The sequence below is a fragment of the Ictidomys tridecemlineatus genome, unplaced genomic scaffold (genome assembly GCF_052094955.1).
Source record: "Ictidomys tridecemlineatus isolate mIctTri1 unplaced genomic scaffold, mIctTri1.hap1 Scaffold_88, whole genome shotgun sequence".
NCBI lineage: Eukaryota > Metazoa > Chordata > Mammalia > Rodentia > Sciuridae > Ictidomys > Ictidomys tridecemlineatus.
Window position 1 is genome coordinate 821176 of NW_027526121.1, and position 21646 is coordinate 842821.

The 21646-nt window shown below is 34.6% G+C and overlaps 1 protein-coding gene across 1 annotated transcript in view; it reads left to right on the top strand.

Moving 5' to 3' along the window:
- The window catches only part of LOC144374779 (adhesion G-protein coupled receptor V1-like), an 87074-nt gene that overhangs the window by 14683 nt on the left and 50745 nt on the right, over positions 1-21646 (top strand). The window contains 8 exon segments of the mRNA XM_078037515.1: positions 5088-5264; positions 5632-5814; positions 8139-8318; positions 11395-11556; positions 18673-18790; positions 19879-20002; positions 21038-21176; positions 21395-21580. Of these exon segments, the coding sequence (XP_077893641.1) occupies positions 5088-5264; positions 5632-5814; positions 8139-8318; positions 11395-11556; positions 18673-18790; positions 19879-20002; positions 21038-21176; positions 21395-21580 (1269 nt within the window).

Here is a 21646-nt window from a genome sequence, read left to right on the forward strand (position 1 = left end):
TAATGCGATGCCAATCAGAATCCCAAAGACATTTCTTGTAGAAATAGATAAAGCAATCATGAAATTCATATGGAAAAACAAAAGACCCAGAATAGCAAAAGCAATTCTAAGCAGGAAGTGTGAATCTGGAGGTATAGCGATACCAGAGCTCAAACTGTACTACAAAGCAATAGTAACAAAAACAGCATGGTACTGGTACCAAAACAGGCAGGTGGACCAATGGTACAGAATAGAGGACACAGAGACTAATCCACAAAGTTACAACTATCTTATATTTGATAAAGGGGCTAAAAACATGCAATGGAGGAAGGATAGCATCTTCAACAAATGGTGCTGGGAAAATTGGAAATCCATATGCAACAAAATGAAATTGAATCCCTTTCTCTCGCCAGCCACAAAAGTTAACTCAAAATGGATCAAGGAGCTAGATATAAAAACAGAGACACTGCGTCTGATAGAAGGAAAAGTTGGCTACGATCTACATATTGTGGGGGCGGGCTCCAAATTCCTTAATAGAACGCCCGTAGCCCAAGAGTTAATGACAAGAATAAATAAATGGGACCTACTTAAACTAAAAAGTTTTTTCTCAGCAAGAGAAACAGTAAAAGAGGTAAATAGAGAGCCTACATCCTGGGAACAAATTTTTACCCCTCACACCTCAGATAGAGCCCTAATATCCAGAATGTACAAAGAACTCAAAAAATTAAACAATAAGATAACAAATAATCCAATCAACAAATGGGCCAAGGACCTGAACAGACACTTCTCAGAGGAGGACATACAATCAATCCACAAGCACATGAGAAAATGCTCACCATCTCTAGCAATCAGAGAAATGCAAATCAAAACCACCCTAAGATACCATTTCACTCCTGTAAGATTGGCAGCCATTATGAAGTCAAACAACAATAAGTGTTGGCGAGGATGTGGGGAAAAGGGCACACTTGTTCACTGCTGGTGGGACTGCAAAATGGTGAGGCCAATCTGGAAAGCAGTATGGAGATTCCTGGGAAAGCTGGGAATGGATCCACCATTTGACCCAGCTATTGCCCTTCTTGGACTATTCCCTGAGGACCTTAAAAGAGCACACTATACGGATACGGCCACATCAATGATTATAGCAGCACAATTCACAATAGCTAGACTGTGGAACCAACCTAGATGCCCTTCAATAGATGAGTGGATAAAAAAATTGTGGCAGCTATACACAATGGAGTATTATGCAGCACTAAGAAACGACAAAATCATAGAATTTGCAGGGAAATGGATGGCATTAGAGCAGATTATGCTAAGTGAAGCTAGCCAAGCCCTAAAAAACAAATGTCAAATGTCTTCTTTGATATAAAGAGAGCCACTAAGAATAGAACAGGAAGGAAGAGCATGAGGAAAAGACTAACAGTAAACTAAGACGAATGGGGGGAGAGAAAGCAAGAGAGAAGGGAAAACATATGGAAATGGTAGGAGACCTTCAGTGATACACAAAATTATAAGAGGTTATGAGGGGCAAGGGGGTGGGGGGAAAAAAAAAAAGGGGGAAAGAATTGAACAACAGCAGAGGAGGTAGAGAGGGAAGATGGGAGGGGAGGGGAGGGGAGGGGGGATAGTAGGGGATAGGAAAGGTAGCAGAATACAACAGTCACTAATAAGCCATTATGTAAAAATGTGAGTATGTAACAGAAGTGAGTCTGTATTATGTATTTGGGGAGTACAAAACCCAATTGAGTCAAATGTATGAAAGATGATATGTCTTGAGCTCTGTAATGTTTTGAACAATCAATAAAAAAAAAAAAAAAAAAAAAAAAAAAATAAAAAAAAAAAAAAAAATAAAAATATCATATAAGAAAAAAAAAAAAAAAAAAAAAAAAAAAAAAAAGATATACTATCATGGTAAAAATGTTAACAGTTTAGTGAAGTCATTGCAGTAGAGGTAACTTTTTTATTTGAGTTTCTCTTCATTGTTTGTTTTCCTCACCCACATTTTCTCTCTACATTTTTAGTACTTGTATGGTGCACTGACAACATAGTGAGAAGCACATCGTATCAATGTATAAATTGCTTAATCCAAAAAATTAATGAGAAAAAATTTTATACTGTGAGGTGTACATTGGTCAGTCCTTGTTATTTTTCTTTTAAGTGCTGAAATCTTCACCTAAATAACTATTTGTATTGTTGGATAAATATAATTTTATGGATGAAGGTCATTTGATGTATTTTAAAAAAGGGTTAAACATAATATGTATTTAGAATACACTGTGAGATGATTCTAACATTTTCAGATAACAGTGTGGATATCCAACTTTCAAATATCTTTCATTGGAAGAGTTGATGGGAAAAAAATGACATGTAGTATTTCCTGGGTCTTTATATTTCCATGTGTTCAGAACTGAAACAATAGACTTATGATAAAATAAGCCATTTATTTTTTTATTTAACACACATTTTTGAAATACCTAGCAATTGCCAGGAATCTCACTGTGGAATTTGGAAAGAAAGACACAACATTAGTCATTAGAAATTCATAGACCTGCAGGTGAATATTGACAGGCATTTTTACTGCATTTTATATGACAAATTAATTTTTTAAAAATCTAAGAAATGAAATAAAGTGTAGGTGTTGTGAAATAATTTGAACCTTGAGATAGACACCTCAGTATATGAACTTCAGTATATGCTCAGAATGAGCATTCCATAGAAACATTGCCTTTACTCTTGAACATCCCATGGATCACTCTTATTCTAATGATTAGTCATTAAATGATGTCTTCATGTATCTCACTATTTATTTTCAAGAATCTTTTAAACATATAACCTCTGTTCAACTTTACATATGCACTTCCCTAAGACTTTCAGCAATTTCAATATGACACGTACAACACAGGAAACTACGTGTGGAATCAGAGCTGAGGGATTAGACAGAATACTAGGAATGGATGGTGATTTTCAGCACAACTTTGGGGACAATGGACAGAATACTCCTTGGGAGTATGTACTGTATTTGTTTTACTTGTTTGCTTACCTGTTTAAAAAGATAGTGCAGAACATTCCACTGTGAGTACTTGAAACAACATTGACAGCAAACAGAAAAGCATACTGACTAGAGGCATGTTTGTCTCATAGAGAACATCACCAATCTGCAGTTGTACATTGTTCAAGATAAAGGGTTCTTTGGGGACATTGCCATTCACTTGAAGGCGAAACCCAATTTCTCGCTACACACAAATAATCAAGCTATTGAAAATAAAGATTATGTACTGCAAGAAACAACAATAATAATGAAAGAAAACATAAAAGAAACTCATGTGAATATTGCCATTTTGCCATTAAGTATGGATGGCAATAAATATGCTAGAAAAGAAAAGAAAATGCTTTTCAATGTAAAATTGTGATGTTCTTACAGGTAAAAATCATTTTTAATGATCCTTTTAATATAGAAAATGTGAGTAATTTTTCCACCTAAATAAATATTTAATATGAATAAATAAATATTTTATAACTAGCTTACAAAAATGACAAATTTGAGTGAACTTTGAAACATTGTATTTGGATTAATTATTTGCCTGACTGTCTGTACTATTATGTTGATTGTTTAGTTGCTTTAAACTAATATCTAAAAAAAATGGAACAATTTAGTTAATTTTATTGTTGGTTTGATAGGGGAATAATTTCATTTCAGGGTATAATTACTTGAATCCAGATTAATATTCAGATGGCTTAGGTCTACTTTTTGCTCTGTATATCTATATTTACATATTGAAAGAGAAAAAGAGAGAGAGAGAGAGAGAATGCGGAAAAATCTATAATGATGCACACAAAAAAACTGAAAGTGGCAATAGTTGTATTAATATTATAATTATTGGGGCTGGAAATATAGCTCAGTGGCAGGACACTTGCCTAACATGTGGCAAGTTTGATTCCCAACACTATGCACTTAAATCAACTAAGGTATTAATAAATAGTACATTGTAATATTAATAGCACTATATGTTGATTATTATACATGTCTATATTATTAGTAAATGTCATTAGTTTTCCTACTAGTAGTGACTTCTGAAGAGGACTGTCTGGGAAAGATACAGGAATAGTGTAGGAAGGTGGTTTCTTTTCCTTTTCTACATGTTTTCTTTTTATGTTTTGAAATTTTATTTCATGTTCAAAAAAAATAAAAACCTTTAAGAATGAATTAAATATAGTATTACATCTAGATTTACAGGTCTAGAACTTTCATTTTTAAAGGAAAAGTAAAATTTACTAAACTTCTCTTAGAATATTATATATGAAAGGCATATTCAATACATGTTAAAATTGAGGGATAGGTCAGGCATGGTGGTGCACACCAGTAATCTTAGTAGCTTGGAAGGCCGAGGCAGGAAGATTGCAAATTCAAAGACAGCCTCAACAATTTAATGAGGCCCTAGGCAACTTAGTGAGACCCTGTCTCAAAATTAAAAATTTTTAAAAAAGGGCTGGGGATGTGACTCAAAGGTTAAGTGTCCCTGGTACCTCAACAATAAAATTTGTGGAATAGGTTTTGAAAACTTATTTATTTGCTAATGAGAATGCGCATTCCATAGAAACATTGCCTTTAATCTTGAACATCCCATGGATCCTGAAGTTGTCATTGAGAATGTATACAGTTGAATATGAATCTTTTTGTGTGTGATAGAGCTGCCCATTCATGTAGATGAACTCATTTGTTCCATACTGAAAAATATCAAGTTTCCAATGCAAATTAAATATTTTTCTTTCAAAATTAGCTGGGAGTGATGGTTTATTCTTTTTGTAATTGTGTTTTTAAATAAATGACAGCAGAATGCATTACAATTCTTATTACATATATACAGCATAATTTTTCATATATCTGATTGTATATAAATTATGTTGACACCAATTCGTGTACTTTGGGTGATGATGTCTATCATATTCTACCATCCTTGTTAATTCTTGTAGTTCCAGCTACAAGGGAGATTGAGGCAGGAAAATTTCTTGGGCCCAGGAGCTCAAGACTAGTATGCTCTACATAGTGAGACCTCACCTCACAAACACAACCAAAAACAGAAAAGCACTTTTTCTTTTACCCCACCTCCCAGGATGATGCTCCTGAGTTGGAAGAAGGATTTATCATCATCATCACTGAGGTAAACCTGGTGAACTCTGACTTCTCTGCAGAGCAGCCAAGTGTACAGAGACCAGGAATGGAAACAGCTGAGATAACGACTGAGGAAAATGATGATCCCAGAGGAATTTTTATATTTCATGTTACTAGGGTGAGTTGAATTTCATATATTTATAGTAATGTAGAAGCTCATCCCTGATGATTTGTTCAGTGTTTTTGTATTTTCTGCAAAACAATTGGCTTTGCTTTTAGGTATTTTAAAATAGATGAACAGCCAAATTTGTCTTTCAAATTAATTCTTAGTTCTCTTTGACCAGCTCAAAGGATTCATCAAGTTTATTTTTTGTGAAATTTCAGAGTAAAAGTTCTAAAGACCTGTCATGCCTATTTCCGTTCTATTAACTTATAATTTGAAGAGTGAAGTATGAGATATAAGTGGAAGCAAAAAAGTTACAAGATGATGATTTAGGATAGTTGCCCCTTTTGTCTTACTTTTCAACATGTGTTCTTTATTCAAGGATGTTGGTGGAGTTATTACTGCTCATGAGGTGCCTCCACCCTTGAACTTTCTTCAGGTTCCTGTAGTCCAGCTGGCTGGAAGTTTCGAGACAGTAAATGTTTATTGGAAAGCAATACCAGGCACTGCTGGCCTGGAAGACTTTAATCCATCTCAAGGGATTCTTGAATTTGCAGATGGGCAAGTAAGTTTGTCATGAACATGTTAGTATTTTTTGATTCTTCTTCAAGAATTTTATAGGTATCTACCAAATGAGCATGCATTAATGATTGCCAGTTGTATTATAACTCTGAATGTTTCTGTGTCAAGTCAGACACAAATATTATTAATAAATGTGGGCCTAGGAAGAGAAATTTAAGAAGCAAGAATTATACCCCTTTTTTTTTTAATACTGGGGATTGAACTCAGGGGCATTTGGCCATTGAGCCATACCTCCAGCTCTATTTTGTATTTTTTTTTTTTTTTTAGAGACAGGGTCTCACTGACTTGCTTAGTGCCTCCCTAAGTTGCTGAGGCTGGCTTTGAACTCATGATCCTCCTGTCTCAGCCTCCTGAACCACTGGGATTATAGGCACTGTGCCTAGCTCACCCTTTTTTGAACTTCCCCACCTGATTCCATTAAAAACCAAAAATTCTAAAACAGTATAATGATTGACTTAGAGGTGCCTGCAGTGTATAAAAACCTACGTGATGAACTTGACTGTATTTATGATCACAAATGCTTTTATTCTATTTCTTATTTTTAATAAAGGTTAAGGACAATTTTTTCACAATATCTTTTATTTTATTTTTATGTGGTGCTGAGGATTGAACCCATATCTCATGCATGCTAGGCAAGCACTGTACCACTGAGCCACAACCTCACCCCCCTCTATTTATTTCTTAATGTTTATAAATGCATATTTTAATTTAGAATTTCCAATAAAATTTTTAAATATTAAATTAATGTCTCAAATTTACTTTATTTTACTAAAAACTGAAAAATGAATGACATTCTAGACTTAGGTCTACCAAGCTTAAAAATTACAAAATATTCCCAAAGTATTATAAATTTTCTAAATTGGGTGTTTTGTAATATATAAGAATGAGATATCTTTATAATATTTTCCATGAAAAGTGGAAAAGGCATATGCACAACCATGAAAATATTAGTAACTTCATATAGCAGAATCTATAGGTAGCTTTATTCTTGCCTTGACAAATCTGCATAGTATTCATAAACTTATTGGTTGCCCCTAGGGGCTCAGGAAATTCTATTAAAGGATAAGCATGCAAATCTACATTTTTCTACACATAGAGACCTATTATAGTTAATGTTTTTGAAATCGTGAGTTTTTGTTTTCTATTATCAGATTTAGAACTTTGCATCATTTCCTATTAACATGGAGGAGAAAATGTTAAGTACATGAGATTTTTACATTAAAAGCAGAAACTAAAAATTGATTTTTCACCAAAGCAACCTTCCAACTTTAGTTACGTCATCAGTAGTAATTCTGAGCACATAGTTGAAGTCTCATCATTTTCCAACATCCTTAGTATCATCCTGATCCTTGAAGTCCACATCAATATGGAAGACAGTCTGTATCCTGCAGTACCAATTTGAGGTGCACACATTTTAATGCGCTTCCATTTTACCTTTTGATTTTGTTCAAGCTTTCGTTTATCTGAGTGTGACATCCAGATTTCTTGCTTCTCCTTGTTGTTAAATTAAATGTTTTAGGTAGAAAACTTCATTTTCTGGTAAAGATCTATATCAAAGTATTGGAATTTACCTGTGGCATACAAAAAGAGACTTTAAATATTGAATATATACCTAGTATAGGTTTATGACCACTAGGGAAATCACAAGGTGAACCAAGTTTATTTATAAGTTTATAAAACTTTTAACATAAACTCAGAGAAATGAATTAAATCCTGATTTTTAAAAAATCTTAAAAAAAACCCAAAATCAAATTTGGCCTTTCTTCCTGCTTTTCTTTTCCCCTACATTAAATATATATATATATATATATATATATATATATATATATATATATATATATATATGTATGTATTTGAAATCAATAGCATTTATATGAATTGCAGAATTCAATTATAATTTTTATTGTTTCATTTTCTTTCATATAATAAAACAAAGCACACTAGGTTTTATGTTTGTACAATAGTTGTTAGAGCATTCATAGCACTTATAATATTTTTTCAAGATTAACAAGTTCTTGTTTTTCTATCTGTAAATATAGTATATTTTATTACATTTATAATGTTTTATCTCAAAAATAGCAGACTGTAAATTTCTGACTTTCAACTACTATAAATATCATGATTTTAAAAGTATTACAAATCTAACAGGCAAAATTATTGCTTCTTTCTTTTGTGTCATGTTTCTAAGTTTCTATTGAAATATATATAATGAAAAATTATTGCAATATTTCCTTCCCCTCCTCTCCCTCTCTTCCTTCCTATCTCTATTTTTCTCTTCCTCTCTCCTTTTCTTCCTTTTTTTTGTAGGTTACTGCAATGATACAAATCACCATAATTGATGATGCTGAGGTTGAACTCAAGGAGTTGTTCAATATTTCCTTAATCCATGTGGCTGGAGGTGGCAGACTGGGGGATGATGTTGTGGTAACTGTGATTATTCCACAGAATGATTCTCCACTTGGAGTATTTGGATTTGAAAAACAGACTGTAAGTTAAATATATCAGGGGAGTGTGAAATTCTCATATAGTTCTAAGTAGAAAAGTGTCTGTTACTTTCGTTTTGAAATTCTTCATTACTCTTCCTTTACAAATCTCTCTTCAATTATCTTTTGAGTTTGCTGTTAATTTAGGGGCCAATCCTCCAACATATACATACAGCTTGATATAATGTGAGCTCCTAACACCGGACAATTACAGAGGGAATGCGATTTCCTATTTATTGAGTATACTAGAACAAGAAGTACTTTTTGTCTATACCTTTTATTTTCTGTCTATTCTACAGATCACCATCCTGGCCACATAACAGGACTGTCATGGCCTGAATGTGGCATCCCAGGATGAGTTTAGTTGATGAGGGAATTTTCCCTCAGTTCTGGTATGCTGTCATGTTCTTCCCTTTCACTTCTCACTTCTCACTTGGCTGTTTTCTTCCAAGACCTGAAAGAGGGAGTTTACTTATTATTGGTTCATCTTCTGAGGGAGGGAAAAAAGCTTTTTATGATTGGTTAATCATAAGAATTAAATATTTGTGTGGCATAGCTTGGCAACTAATATTAAAGTATCACCACATCTGAAAGTACTATGACTCTATCATAATTATTATTACATGATCTCTGGGCCATAATTATTATGATTTTATCTTTTAAAGGAAATTCCCAGATGAAATATTCATAAAGATCCTTAGCAACTTTCCTGATTACATATGTCATCACTCCCTTTATTTAATCATTTATATTTGATCATTGTGGATAATTTTCAGTGATTAAACTGCTTGACTGCCCCTTGTCTTTACTGTCCTGTGCATGAAAGGCTAGACCTACAACTTACCTCTCAGAGCTGGGCTTTTCATACACTCCAGAATTAAAATAGAACTTAATAATTACCTAATGATTTGGTCAATGAAATTTCAATTTCATTAGGAAATAGGAACTATAAAAGGAACAGAGCACAGTTTTGCTGTGGCTCCATGAAACTCTCTTTCTTCCTTGGCAAAAAACTGCACAAGTGTTTCCAAGGAGTGATGGGTTGGCAAAAGAATAGCTGTGATTATCTCTCAGACAGCATTAAAGTCTGAAAAAAATAAAACAAATTTAAAGAGGAGAGTAAAATTTTCCATAATATTAGTATCCTAAGAGAGACAGCATTAATATTTTGTGTATTTTCAACCACGTGGAATTCTTTGCATATTTTAATATGTATGAATAAGTAACTTAATTTTTTAATAAAATTCCTCTATTAGCTTATGAGCTTAGGTTAAAATTTCAGGTTTAGTGTTGAAATCTTCAGGTGGTAAAACCTTAATGTTTTTGCTTTGGAGTTCATCACACTTTTGGAGTTGGATGTTGGATATTGCGTTTTTAAGTTTCTCTTCCCTATATGGAAAATAAAGCTATGCTACTATTCATAAGTAATTTTTGCTTATTCATTTTATCTTAACTGCTAACATAAACTTTTGTGCTCTAAACCTAATTGAATCATGCCTGGAAATAACATCTTATCGAAATAGCCTTAAATTTCCAATTTGTCTTGAGATTCACAAGTGAGATTCAGGTTATTCAGTCTGCAGTGTATAATTCCTCATAACTGTTATGTGGAGTAAATGAGTTCATGTACCTGGGCTTTCTTTACACTAAGTGTCACTTGCTATTTTTATTGTGTAGAATGAATAGCTTCTTGGCAGCTCTTTCCAGCTGCTTTCCTTATATCCCATCTTTTTTTATTGAGAAAGTCCCCAATAACATGGAGTTTATCTTTTAACATGTATATAAACATACAACATTGCACACATAGTAAACATTCTGTTAGCATTAATTGTGCCACAGATTAGACTGAGAACTGAAGAATATTGAGGAAAGATTAGTATTAATGTGTCAAAGTTCATAAGCTGCTCATAGAATAATGCAGTATATATGCCAAGACACTAGGAATATCAGAGATCTACAGAAATCTACATATGAAACCCAAACTAATGTTATATCTGTGGAATCAAAACCATCACAGGTATACAATTGATTTATAATGGATTCCTTTCTTTTTTCTTTCTTAGTAAATATCAGTCTAAATATCAAACTACTTTCCAGGCCCCCTTTTTGCCAAATATGCATACACATCTGATTTCTGAGTTTCTGTGAATCTTAAAAAAAGCAAAGTGTATGAAGAACTGACAAATAATGGAAATTCAACACATATCAGTTAGCTCCAAATCTCTATTATTGGTTTGAATGCAAAGTCTCATGGAAAACCAACCAACCAACCTATATTTCATGTTTGTTAAGTTTGTATCTGCCTTAAAAATGGAAGCATTGTGTTATTTTGCATTTGCACTGAAGGTGGATATTGTAGGTTCAATTCAGACTTTATTTCACTGAGTTAACATATGTAATTCATTTGAATTACTTATTTTAATAAGGACTTGTTTAAAAAAATTCTGGCAAATTAATGTATTGAATCTCCTCTCTTTAAATCAAGTTAAATCTCTTTTAACTAAAAACCTCTTTTTACTAACGTAGGTAAACTGCAGATAATTGAGAGGACAGTTTGAAGTCTGTATTATGTGGGGAGCCTGAACACCTTTACAAAAAAACCCTAAATCTTAGTTCCTTCCCATAATATTATTATTTATACAGGAGTCCTATGCCAGTATTCCTAGTTGGCTAATTGTTATGGATACCTTGTCTTTAACTGATAACTCAAGTATCAGACTCCTTCTTTCTCTCATTTAGGTCCTAGGAATCCTCTCTATTCACCTGACACATGGGAAAAGAGAGAATATGGAGGATTGTGTGGAAGTTTATGGCCAGAGTGTCAGCAGCATATGTTGCTCCTAGATATAATCTACTCACAAGAATTCAGTGGCTCTATCTAGTTGCAAGAGAAGATGGGAAATTCCATGTTGTTGAGTGTCTAAGAAGGACAGGAAGTGGGGTGAAATATTTTTCTCTGCCATGATTGTAACATTTCATGAATTGAATTCTAAATTCGAAAACTGCAGTCATCGTGAAAAGAAGATTCTGTTTTTTTCTTCTGTTATTCTTTTTATGTTACTGGATTTTCTTTCTTTCAGATAATGGTCAATGATTCCCTGTTTTCTGATGACAATTCATATGTGACATTGACATTTGTTCGGTCCCCAGGGGGAAAGGGTGCCGTCCGACTTCAGTGGACTGTAGACGAGAAAGCTAAGGATAATCTCAGCCCTTTAAGTGGGACACTTCATTTTGATGAGGTAATGGCAGCATGAGGACTCCTGTTATATTTCTCTAATTTGATATTTATAATTTGTAGTTTCTCTAATTTTGTCTAATTTCTCTTAGCATAATATTACTGTGAATTTATATGATAGTATTTAATACATCTGGAATATTTTGAAATTCCCTACACTGTGGGGAAAAATATTCTTCTCTGAGGGCTGGGGTTGTGGCTCAGTGGTAGAGCACTCTCCTAGCATGCATGAGGCACTGGGTTCGATCCTCAACACTACATACAAATAAAATGAAGATATTGTTTAAAAAATTCTTCTCTGAGAGAGAAAGAGGGAGAAAACTCCCAATTCTGCTGTCAGATTGTTTAATTCACACTCTATTTCTATCCCACAGCCAACATCTTACAGTTCCTTCTCTGACTAAAGGCAAAGTTCTGAGTATGCAAAACTTTTATACTGAGAATAGGTTGATTGTGTCTCATATTAATACAATCTCGTAGATAGTCTCAGCTTTACAAAAGCTTGAAATTTTTAACATCCCTGTACACTTTGAGAAAAAGATTGATATTATAGCTGCTCAGAAAACTGAATCAAGATACATAATTTAAGAATGGGAAGCCCATTACAATCTTTTCGTATGTATCTCAGCCCTCTACAACAACAAGTGAAGGTGAAAGGTTCTGTCTACTTTACTTTGATGAATGAACAGGATCTCTTTGACCATATGATTGGTTTCTACAACTAGTAGAACCAGAAACTAGGGGTCGTGCTTTTTTTTTTTTTCTTCAGAGCTTTCACAACCAAAGAAAGAAATACAGAATTTTCTTTTGGTATACTAATAGGCGAATAATAAATTAATTAGTGATGCCCTCTGACAGACTATTTGCTCCTTAAATATTACCATTTTTGATGTATTGGTTGCTCTAATGGCATTAAATTTCAGGTGTTGCTGATATAGCATCCCTTTGTTTCTCAGAATCTAATAAGCTGTGAGTCAGGAAACATCTAGGTTGCATACCTTAGCTATGATCTGAAAATTTCTCACCTAGCATACAAAGAATTTAAAATTTAGAAATGAGTCATGAATTTCTGTGAAGGTTTTCCTTGGTAATAAAGGGCATATTTTTCTAGTTACCAGGTTCCAAATGCTAGATGTACTTCTCAGGTGATTACAAAAGGTTTCTGGTTTTGAACATCTATACCAAATGGAAAATAATGTTATATTTTCCCCTATTGGGTAAAGCCATTCCTTTTCAGAGCACAGCCTCAAGAAGGATGGATTTATTCCTGGATTTGACCCTATTTGCTAATTGTTTGTCACCAGTCTTAAACAGGTTGAAGGCTGAGTTTCCTTTATGTACAATTGTATAGCAGCACCATTGTTCTTGCATATCTAGTTCTAAGGTATCCATATCTACAGGACAGGGGTTCTAATTTGGTTTTGACAACCCCTGCAGTCTTTTCCTGGTCCTGCTTATGGCTACTACTACACAGGTGGATCTCTAATTTCACAAATAATTCTCACAGCAATGCTCACTTTGACAATTGAGATACTAGTCTACAGGGCAGCCCTAGTGGTACCACAGTTAACTGTATAATAGCTTCCTGGACTGCCTTAAAATGTACCAATGACTGTGAGAGTTACTCTTCCCCTACTTACAGGGAAATTCTCTTTGTGATCTTTTCAGTTCTTTCTTGGCACTAGAGAAGTCACTTCTGACTATGTCTTTCTGCATGAAGGATATCTGAGCTCCATATTATTACAGAAGTGTGCAAGCCTCCAGGACTGATGAATGTCCACAGATGATATGTCAGTAGGTCTTTCCTGGTGAGAAAGTTATGAGATTCAGGGCCTAAAGGTTTTGGAGAGAGTACTCCTTAGATCAACATCTGTTCAAGTAGAAGCAGCAGCATTGTGCAGGGTTGAAGGCAAGCTATGATGGAGTTTTGAACTGACACTACCACACACTATAGCTTGCCTTCAAAAGGGACTAACAATTCAAAGTTGTTCTGAGTTTTAGAAGCGTTGAGTTTCATACTTTTGTGTTGTGTAAGTCACCACGAGTGAACTATGCCAGAAAGAGGATCTGACCTACAGGAGAGGTATTTCTTCAGATGAGCCAATTTCCAAAGAAGCCTGAAGATGAGAGTTGTCTGTCTGAAATACTCCCAGCACATGGGGTAATGAGTCCTTTCTTGATGGGATAAGATCTCACTGGACATCAGAAAATCTACATGGAGATCTGGGGTAGAGCCATGCTCAAGAAAAGCTTGCTCTGAGAATCTCTCCTACTGTTTTCCCTTGGTCTTCTCTGAATAAGTGTAATTTTTCTGCTAATTTTGGTTCTTTTCCCTCTACCCATTCCTGCTTCCTTCCTACCTCTTCAAAAGATTTCAATCCCAAGAATACTATTATTTCTTCCCTATCTTGTATTTCCCTTTAGCTCAATAGTTTCCTAGAAACTTTGCTTTCAACGTAGCCTGGAAGAAGTAAAATTGCCCCTGAATAAAGAACAAAGGAAAGGAAACACACAGAGAGACTAAATTTAATGCTCTGAGACATCACTGTGACACAAATAATTTTTATCTCCACCTTTTCCTTTGCATTCTGATTTTAAAAATCCCAACTTATTCTGTATATCGCTGATAAAATTTTCTGCAGCTTGGATCCTACTGTTTGTTGCTTCTGGGGAATGTTTTTTTTTTAATTACATTTTTTGACATTGTTATTCTTAAATAACATCTCTTATTTTTCATCTCTTCACTCATGCAGTTCTCTTTAGTGTTACTTGTACCTATTTTGTAATAGATGAACTTTTTTTCATTTTTATTTTTTCTTTTTAGATACACATGACAGCAGAGTGTATTTTGACTTATTATACATATATGCAGTATAACTTATTCAGGATCCCATTCTTGTGGTTGTACATAGTGGTGTATTCATGTATGAACATAGGAAAGTTACTTCAGATCCAATATATTCACTTTTTAAATGTTGTTAGGACTTCTAGGAAAATGTGCATTTATGCTTGGGACCTTATTAAGTGTACTCACGTGAAGTGTGTAATTCCTGGGATGTAACACACCACTCCCATCTCATTCACTCTATGCATAATGTAAATTGTAGGATCAGAATTGATGTGAAGAGGAAGAGCTGAGGAGAGTAGGACCACAACAGCTTTGCATTTTATGGCAGCCAGTTATTGTGGTAGGTGTAGTCTCTGTGGCCTGGAGTTCAGAGACCTCAGCAAATGGTCTTAATCCTCTGGTTCTCCATGTTATTTATGTTCAGGCTGGGGAATGTATATGTGCCATTTAGTCAACCCTAGATTGAAACCTCTATAAGAGAAAATTATGCCTTGAATTTAGAAACCTTTTCTCACTTTCTTTTTCCTTTGTTGTCAGTATAGGTCCCTTATGGTGTCTATATATGCATTTGAAGAAGGTGCATCTCCCCCAATCAGCCTGCTGCCAGTTTAACTTAGAAGTCCCTTCCATCCATCTTTATATTTTAATTTGTTATAAAAATATGTGTCTTCGTGTAAACCTCAATCAATACAGATGGATGTGAAAAGAGTAAAATCCCCATGAATTCTCCTAGATCTTGCTTTACTACTTACCAGAGGTAACCACTATTGACAGTTTCTTATATGGCATTTCAATTTTTTTTCTGTGCATATTCAAGCATATGTATCTTATTCTTACACAAATGGAATTTCAGTCTGCAATCTGTTCTGTAACTTGCTCTTTTTACTTTAGAATTTATCTTAAGCATTTATTTTTCATACTAATGCAAATTAACTCCACTGAAGAATTGGTTATATATTTTCCACTGCATTGATTCCTGTCAGTATTTGATACTAACACCTTTCTTTGAGAGTCCTCTGTTTCACCATGGCTTTTATAGTTCTGGTATTTCTTATTTGTTTCTCTGCATTTTACATTTCTTGCTCAGTGTTCTCTTTTCCCTAGTTCCACTTTCTCAAGGATTTATGTGCTGTTGCAGTTTTCTGTCACCTATACTCATCTACTTTACTCACTTTATAGTCTTAATTCTCTTGTGATACTGGGAGTAGCCACCGAAAAAAAACGATATAGAGTCCATAGCTAGTTAACTTTGATTCAAATCTTAACTCTTCCATTTGCTAGCATGTGATTCCAGGAAAGTTCATTAATTCTTCTCACATTTGGTTTTCTAATGCAAACCAAGGATAAGTAATGCTGAACTTGAATAAAGACTATAAGGATTACATGATGTTATGGTTGGAAAGAGGCTAACCAACCCCCTAACACTTAGAAAATGCTTTCCAAAAACCTTTAAAATAGTTTTAAAGTCATTTAGAAAAATTCTAATAAAATATCAAGTTGATACCTCAACTTAATACAGTAAAGCTCAACTTCTTTCTACATTGTATGATCAAAAATTAATGGCTTCAAATTTCAAAAAGCTGAGAAACTGTTTTTGTTTTCCTAATGTAGTTTGTAGTAGCATTTCTTGAACCACTGCTCTGTACTGCTGTTCTGCAGAATAATAATTGCTCTAAAAGATTGAGTGTTCAAATAGAGTTGGGAAACTCCAAACTGAATTAAGAAAGCTTTCCTGGTGCAATTAAAAAATTACTTGCATACATTTTGAATCTCTAATAGAGAAACTCTTCTAAATATATTTCCCCATGAAACTTCCCCATCACCTTTTATCCCAGAACATTTATATTTTGTAACTAGTGTTCCAAAAACATTGGCATTTGCTACTTGTAATCACCTGTCAGCGGTTTTTCCTATTACTTCTTGTCAATTTTTTTGAGAAATGGAGATCATACCACATGGAAACTGCCTTATATCTAGAGTAGTAAGGTGGGTGGCAACATAAATGTGTAATGATTCTTGTTGATTCTTATGATGCATGTTGATCATTATCCACAACGCTACATTTGTGAATTTGCCTGTTGACTAAAATTTATTTGTAAATCTCCAAATCAGTACTCTTGCTTCTCTCACAGTCATTTGTGGACACACAAATAGTGGTGGAAAATAAGCTTCGCCCAATGAGCACATTCCCACCTGAGGTAGAACAAGACGTGACTTTTCTTGTTTCCACTCTCATAATGTAAACAGATGTCTTTGTCATTGTCAATGTATTTCCATTTCATTTCCATTTTAATTTTCTGTTGGGGAATTCACTGTTTTAAATGGCCTCCAAGTGTAGAGCTGAAATCTTCAGTCTTCAACAAGGAGTTTGTGATATGTTATAAGGAGAAAATATTGTTTTGTGTTAGAAAAGCTATTCAAGTCTGAGTTGCAGTGCTTATTTAAAATGAAAAATATGTTAAAATGACTCAGAGTTTTTGCCAGTGTGCACATCTCTGCAAATGACCATAAAAGTGCCTGAACACTGATTCTGGGGTTACAAAAAAAAAACTGGTTGAGCAGGCAAATGTGTAAATAGGGATTACAAAAATTATGAGCGCTAACTATATTTTCAACCAATAGCACCTCAGAGAAATTACTGTAAATACAAAGAAGCATGTAGAAGAATGTTCGTGGTAATATTATTTACAACAGTTAATAGTCCTTATTAGATAAATGTTGAAAATATTGTAAATGCAAACAGTGGACTGTCCACACCAATTAAAAGGTTAAATTAAATCTGCATGCAGAAATGTGGATGACTTTAATAGTATATACTGAAAGAAAAATTAAGAAGCAGAAACAATGCATTTAAGAGTGAGTGACAGGATGAGGACGGATTTGACAAATGGTATTTAAAGGGCAGAAGCCAGGTACTTTGGTGAGCACCTGTAATCCCAGCTACTCTGAAGGCTGAGATGAAAGGAACACTTGAACTCAGAAGACCAGCCTGGGCAAAATAGTGAGACCCCAGGTCAGAAACAACAAACAGGGCATGGTGGTGCACAACTATAATCTCAGCTACTTGGGAGCCTGAGGCAGAAGGATCACCAAATTCAAGGCCAGCCTCAGAAACTTAGGAGACCGATTTCTCAAAAATTTAAAAAGTGCTGCTGACGTAGCTTAATGGTAAAGTATCCCTGAGTTCAAATCCCCAGTGCCAAAAAGCAAAATAAAATGAACAAAAGAAATGGACAGATAAAGGACAAAGACTAAGTAGAAATAAAAGGCCATCCATTGTCCAATGGAAATAGTGCTGAAGGCTGAAGACCAGAAGAGGATCAATATAAAATGTGCTCCTAAGATTCAGGACAAAAACAAAAAGAATGAAACATAAAATCAGTAATAGTCTGTGCCAAGCATGGTGGTATGCATAGGTACATAGGTAGTTCCATCTACTTGGGAAGCTGAGGTGAGAAGTTCTGTTGAACCCAGGAGTTCAAAACTAGCCTGGGCAACATAGCAAGACCTTGAAACCTCATCTCAAAAACAAACAAACAAACAAATAGGATTCCTGTGTTTTAACAACAAGGGGAAAAAATTATAAGAAAACAGGATGCATTCAGCAAGAAACAAGTGGAACATATAAGAACAAAGGAAAACAAAATCTGAAAGGTGAAGATTAAAAAAAAAACCTTGAAATGTGTATATAAAATTCCAGGTTCCTGGATGGAAGCACTAGATTTTCCTTATGAATTAGGCTCCTGTATTGCTGCCTGTGGTACTATTGTTAACCAGGAAGGTGCCAGAGATAACTTAACATTGACAATAGGCCATTAGAAGAATGTCAGTGATAATTAACTACAGCAAGTGTCTCTAGCCTATCGATTGCAGCTGTGACTATAATCTCAGGTCATCCATTGCTTGTTTTTCTTCTTGAATGGAGCCAACTCCCCTTACAGATATTAAATCTGTGACTTTTTACAGTTTACATTATGATGTAACCATTTGTCCTCTAAAAGATTGAACTCCAGTATTGAAATTTTTCAGTAAATTTAGGAGATGAGAGATGAGTTAATTTTTTAAATTTTTTCCTATTAAGAGCATAAATGGAATTTATAGTTAGAGTTGACTTTTTTGTATAATAATTCTCCCTAGATGCAACCCTTATTCTAGGCAACAGAAAGGACTGAAAAAGTGATTATGCGCATAAACCTTATTCTGCTAATAAAAACACTCAAAGTTTGACTTTGGTCAATCTGGAAGATTTATTTTTCTTCTCATTTGCTATAGATGGAGTCTCAGAAGACCATTGAATTGCATGCACTGCAAGACACCATGCTGGAAAATGACAGGCATTATACAATTCACCTGTTACCAATTGATGAGGTAGAAATATCTCCCGCAAAAGGTAAGAAAAATTTTAGAAATTAAAAAGTAGATTAAAGCAGATAATTAGTAGTTACATAGATAGGCAATGTTAGGTTTTCTAATTCCTAAAATTTTGCTAAAACATAAAGATGTACTCAGGTAAGTACACTTTTAAATTAACATTATAATACCCCATGTTGGTAAGACAGGTCAGATTTCATACTGCTCAGCTGTGACTTTTTAAATAAAACATTTTTATGAAGCAACATTATAAAATTAATTATGGTAGCTTCCTAAATGATGTGATATTAGGAGACTGGTTAAATGTGGCAGAATGCTATGCAATCATTCAAAATGATGTGGCAGAGAAACAACTACATTGAAAATGAATAATTGTTATGGTAATAAAGTAGGTTTCAGAACAACATGCTCAATGTAATCCCATTTTTGTCATGTGCTTCCTTTCCTTTCCTTTCCTTTCCTTTCCTTTCCTTTCCTTTCCTTTCCTTTCCTTTCCTTTCCTTTCCTTTCCTTTCCTTTCCTTTCCTTTCCTTTCCTTTCCTTTCCTTTCCTTTCCTTTCCTTTCCTTTCCTTTCCTTTCCTTTCCTTTCTGCTGGGAATGAAGCCCAGGGCCTCATGCATGCTCCATATGTGCTCTGATGTGCTTGTCTTATGTAAGTTTGGAATTATTTATTTGAAATATTAATAATGGTTTTGATTTCCTAAATTTGGAAACATATTATTTTTATAATTCAACATTGTTTTAAACTAACACATTATGTTTGATATGTAGTGTTTACCTGTTTTCATCTGAAACTAGAAACTACGTATTTTGACACTTCAGAAACAGGCATCATATGGTTCCTGTGATGACTTGTTACTTGGATCAGTAGAGAATGTTTCAAGAAAATTTTTGTTGTGTGTTCTATCAACAATAATCACAGTAAAAAATGGCCCAGAGTTTAATTATAAAAACTTTGTATTGTTACATGTCTTTTTTGCTATCAAAACTCCATCCTATTCATGGGTCTGTGACAAAAAGCAAAATCTGTGGTCAGGAAAATTCTAGCATTACTGTATGTATTTTGGGTAGTTATCCTTTTGTGTTATGTGTCATCATCAACTTAGGTAGTGCATCAATAATCATTCTGGGAGAAAGGGGAGCGCCAGGAGAAGTTGGGATAGCTCCATCATTTAGGCATGTCCTCATCGGGGAGCCTTCAGCTAAATATAATGGTACTGCTATCATCAGGTAAGAGTTTCAAGATTTTTCTTTGCTTCTACGGGGTTATGACATTGTTTAAAGGATTAGTCGTAGTACACCATTCTTAGTGCATATACAGTGTTCATGCATCATGATTTTACATAAATGTAGCATCATTTGGAAATGCTGCACCTTTTAGACTGAAATAGAAATTAGATCCCAAAAAAGTTTCAGACTAATGGATGATTTGCATAACCTACACCAAGGAAAGCTCCTGGCGTTGAGATCAAAAGTCCATGCTTTCAGCCCTATTCTGTAGCTAAATGTGCAATATAGGAGATATATTCCATCTTTGTTAGCATGTTTGCCTTAGCTGGAAACCATCTTTTAAAAAAACATCAAGGTCAAAGATTTTTTATTCTAAGTGTTACAATGTCAGGACTTATCATATAACTGAATTAGTATGATCATAGGAATGTCTGTTTCTCTCAAAATTTCTCATGAGGAATAGAGGTGGCAGCCATCAATGAAGTGGCCAGATTTGACTCAATATTTTTTTTTAACTATTTTATTTTTTAGTTATCGGCGGCACAACATCTTTGTTTGTATGTGGTGCTGAGGATCGAACCCGGGCCGCACGCATGCCAGGCGAGTGCGCTACCGCTGAGCCACATCCCCAGCCCTTGACTCAATATTTTATCTTTGGGATAGTTATCCAAAGATGATTATTTATCCTTTTACATTAGTATGCACATGTATGAAGTGTTTATTATTCTTTGGAGAAGTTTGTTAGGCTATTCATATTTTATGCCCTATGTATTAAAAATCTGTAACAACTTCTTTTTATTCCCTCCCACTATTAATGTTCAGTTTTTGCCAATATGCTTGTCATACATTGACACTACACTAGCTCAATATTTTCTAAGTACTTTCTTGCAGTTTATAATTGATAGACAAGTTTATTTAAAAGTATTAAGTTCTTGAAATAAATGAAAATTGGTTACTGTTGAAAGATTCAGTAAACATTTAGGAAAAGTACCAGCAATCAAAATGTATTGAATATACATTTTTGTATTGTTGTAGCCTTGTTCGGGGCCCAGCAATCTGGGGAGAGGTCACAGTGTTCTGGAGAATCATCCCTCCTTCTGTGGGGGTATTTGCTCAAACGTCAGGAAAACTGACAATGTGAGATGGACAGTCTGCAGCCATTGTAGTGATACAGGTATCAATGTTGCTGGCTTATTATGCCCTTCACTCTGTGTGTGTGTGTGTGAGTGTGTGTGTGTGTGTGTGTGTGTGTGTGTGTGTGTGTGCGTGTGGTGTTGGGGTGGGCCATGAGGAGGTTGGTAATACTGCAGAATCTGTTGCTGCTTTATATGTAAAAGGAATGTTTAAGTTTTACAGATTTTACTGTTAATGATTGTTTTCATCCTTCTCTAGGCTTTGAATGATAATATTCCTGAGGAAAAGTCTTTCTATGAGTATCAGCTCACTGAAGTCAGCGAGGGAGGAGTGCTGAGTCGCTCCAGAAGCATGGCCAACATCACTGTGGTGGCCAGTGACTTTCCCTATGGCCGATTTTCCTTTTCACAGGTGCAGCTTCGAGTATCAGAGGAAGCACTGGGGGTATGGTGTGACTTACTTAAAAATATTAATATTATTTTTGTTTTTGATGTTGTGAATGCTTTTTAA